The sequence below is a fragment of the Phocoena phocoena genome, chromosome 5 (assembly GCF_963924675.1).
Source record: "Phocoena phocoena chromosome 5, mPhoPho1.1, whole genome shotgun sequence".
Classification (NCBI taxonomy): domain Eukaryota; kingdom Metazoa; phylum Chordata; class Mammalia; order Artiodactyla; family Phocoenidae; genus Phocoena; species Phocoena phocoena.
Window position 1 is genome coordinate 46,497,860 of NC_089223.1, and position 2,494 is coordinate 46,500,353.

The 2,494-nt window shown below is 36.2% G+C and overlaps 1 protein-coding gene across 2 annotated transcripts; it reads left to right on the top strand.

Annotated features, from left to right (window-relative positions):
• Positions 1–911: 911 nt before the first annotated feature.
• CXCL11 (C-X-C motif chemokine ligand 11) lies at positions 912–2,157 on the top strand. 2 transcript variants are annotated; one of them, XM_065878178.1, is made up of 4 exons: positions 912–987; positions 1,584–1,710; positions 1,819–1,891; positions 2,116–2,157. In XM_065878178.1, the coding sequence occupies exons 1-4, from the start codon at positions 927–929 to the stop codon at positions 2,155–2,157; spliced, it is 303 nt and encodes a 100-aa protein (XP_065734250.1). In that variant the 5' UTR covers positions 912–926. The 2 variants fall into 2 exon arrangements, with proteins under 2 accessions (XP_065734250.1, XP_065734249.1); XM_065878177.1 differs by having other exon boundaries at positions 927–987; positions 2,120–2,131.
• The last annotated feature ends 337 nt before the right edge of the window (positions 2,158–2,494 follow it).

The window sequence follows — 2,494 nt, forward strand, 5'->3', positions numbered from 1 at the left end:
AAGGTCGTTTGATGTCAAATAAAATAGGCCTTACATATAAGAGTTTGGACTTAAAAGCAAAAGAAAAAGTATATATATATTTTTACTTTATTTAGTTATTTATTTATTGTTTTGGCTGTGTTGGGTCTTCATTGCATCACTCAGGTTTTCTCTAGTTGCAGTGAGCGGGGGTTACTCTTCGTTGCGGTGCACGGGTTTCTCATTGCGTGGCTTCTCTTGTTGCGGAGCATGGGCTCTAGGGCATGCAGCCTTCAGTAGTTGTGGCGCACAGGCTCAGTAGTTGTGGTTCGTGGGCTCTAGAGCATGGACTCAGTAGTTGTCAAGTATGGGCTTAGCTGCTCCGCAGCATGTGGGGTCTTCCTGGACCAGGAATCGAACCCATGTCCCCTGCATTGGCAGGCAGATTCTTAACCACTGTGCCACCAGGGAGGTCCAAAAATTTATAATTTTTTAAAAGAATGTTCTTTTATATAGTTATGTGAAGGATGGAGAGTGAAAGGACTGAATATAGGAAGACAATATTCCTGAATGGAAGAATGAATGGCAATCAGAATTTCACTGCCCAGGGTAGTCCAATAATTAAATACATTTCTAGGAAATGCTACCTTAAGGCTGGTTCCCATGTGGGTGTACTCTATTCTATATTTACACAGCATTTTACTATCTACTATCTACAAAGTGCTTTCACATTCGTATTACTTTCAACCCTGTAACAAAAGGAAGGGACAGTAATATTTAGATGAGAACAAAATAGAAACTATTGGGAAAAAGGAACATGACTCAAGGAGGGAAATTCCTATTGCTGTAAGAGGATTGCTGGTGTATAAAATGCATTATATATGCCAATTAAGACTTCTCTTCCATGATCAGCATTTCTACTCCCTCCAAGAAGAGTATCAAAGCCAAAGCAGCAGCAACAGACAAACATGAATACGAAGGGCATGGCTACAGTCCTGGCTGTGATATTCTGTGCTACAATTGTTCAAGGTATACGGTACTTTTTAACTTCTCAACCTATAAATTTCCTTTCTAATGCTTCAAATGTCTTTTCTTCCACTTTTATCCTAAAAGATACAGTAAATTTTTATTTAACCTCACACATTAGAAGTTACTATAGGTTTGGCAGAGAATATTGGAAATGTTTAAAATACTAGAGATGATTATTTAAACTAGAGATGATACATTTTTAATAGAATTTCTTATTTGGCTGCAAAATCTGGCAAGAGCCTTTAGCAACAGTTTTAAATGTCTGCTAAGAAGATTTTATATGAGATAATGTTATTAGCTTTCTGGAAAAATTCTTGAGCATAAAAGCAAGAGGCAAATAAGCTTGATCTCCAATAAACGTCTTTCATTCTTCCCCTTATTCTTTAATGGTTTGCTTACAAATTTAAAGAGAAGATCATCAACTTCTTACTGAAGCTCCTTTCCCAGTAACAGCAGTGTTGAGTGCTATTTGACAAATTACTATCTTTAGCCTTAATGAAAACCTGGTCCACATTCTTCAATCAAGGTTATACATAAATCATAGCTATATGATTGCAATCAGATGTATTAGTAACTGATGCTATGATCTGTTCTAGGCTTCCCCATGTTCAAAGGGGGACGGTGTCTTTGCACACACCCTGGAGTAAAAGCAGTGAAAGTGGCAGATATTGAGAAAGTCTCCATAATTTACCCAAGTAATAGCTGTGACAAAACAGAAGTGATGTAAGTAATGGACTCACTGAAGATAACAATGGTGGTGGCTTTTTTGCTTTGTTTTTCTTATGTTTTTCCATCCAAAATTTAAGACTGTTTTGGATCTTCCCTTAACAGTATCACCCTGAAAACACATAGAGGACAAAGATGCCTAAATACCAAGTCAAAGCAAGCAAAAGTTATACTCAAGGTAGGTTGCCAGATTACTTCCATTTTATAATCTGTTTTATCCAAGACTAATCTTTTGAAAAAATAAAATTGACAACTGCAGAATTGTTCTGCTATGATCCTGTGTAAATGTTTTGATAAGGGGTCTCTGGTTATAATTAGCTGTATGTTTTTGCATGTCAACTCCTAAATCACTGGGAAACAAGAACAGCCCAAGGTGGTAAAACTCTCATCTTCTCATTACAGAAAGCTGAAAGAATGAATTCTTTAAAATATCAAAAAGTATGAAGTCCTGGAAAGGAGGATTTGAAAACCTAGAACAAGTGTAACTGACTACTGACATGATAAGAATTCTGCAATAGGAAACTGACTTTCTCCTGCCTGTTGTAATGAACATTCATGCATTTCTAGGTTAGGAAACTTTCTAGGAGATTTGATGCTTGTAACTATTCTGCTGTGGCTATGAAAACATTTCTGTCTCTAAAAGTTATCTGTCTGTATTTGACCTATATTTTATATTACAATATGTATTATTGCTGAAATCAAGATCATGACTCATAAGTCAAAAGCATCCATGAACATTCCCTAAGTATTTTTTTATGCAAATCCACATTCCTTTTCCTAA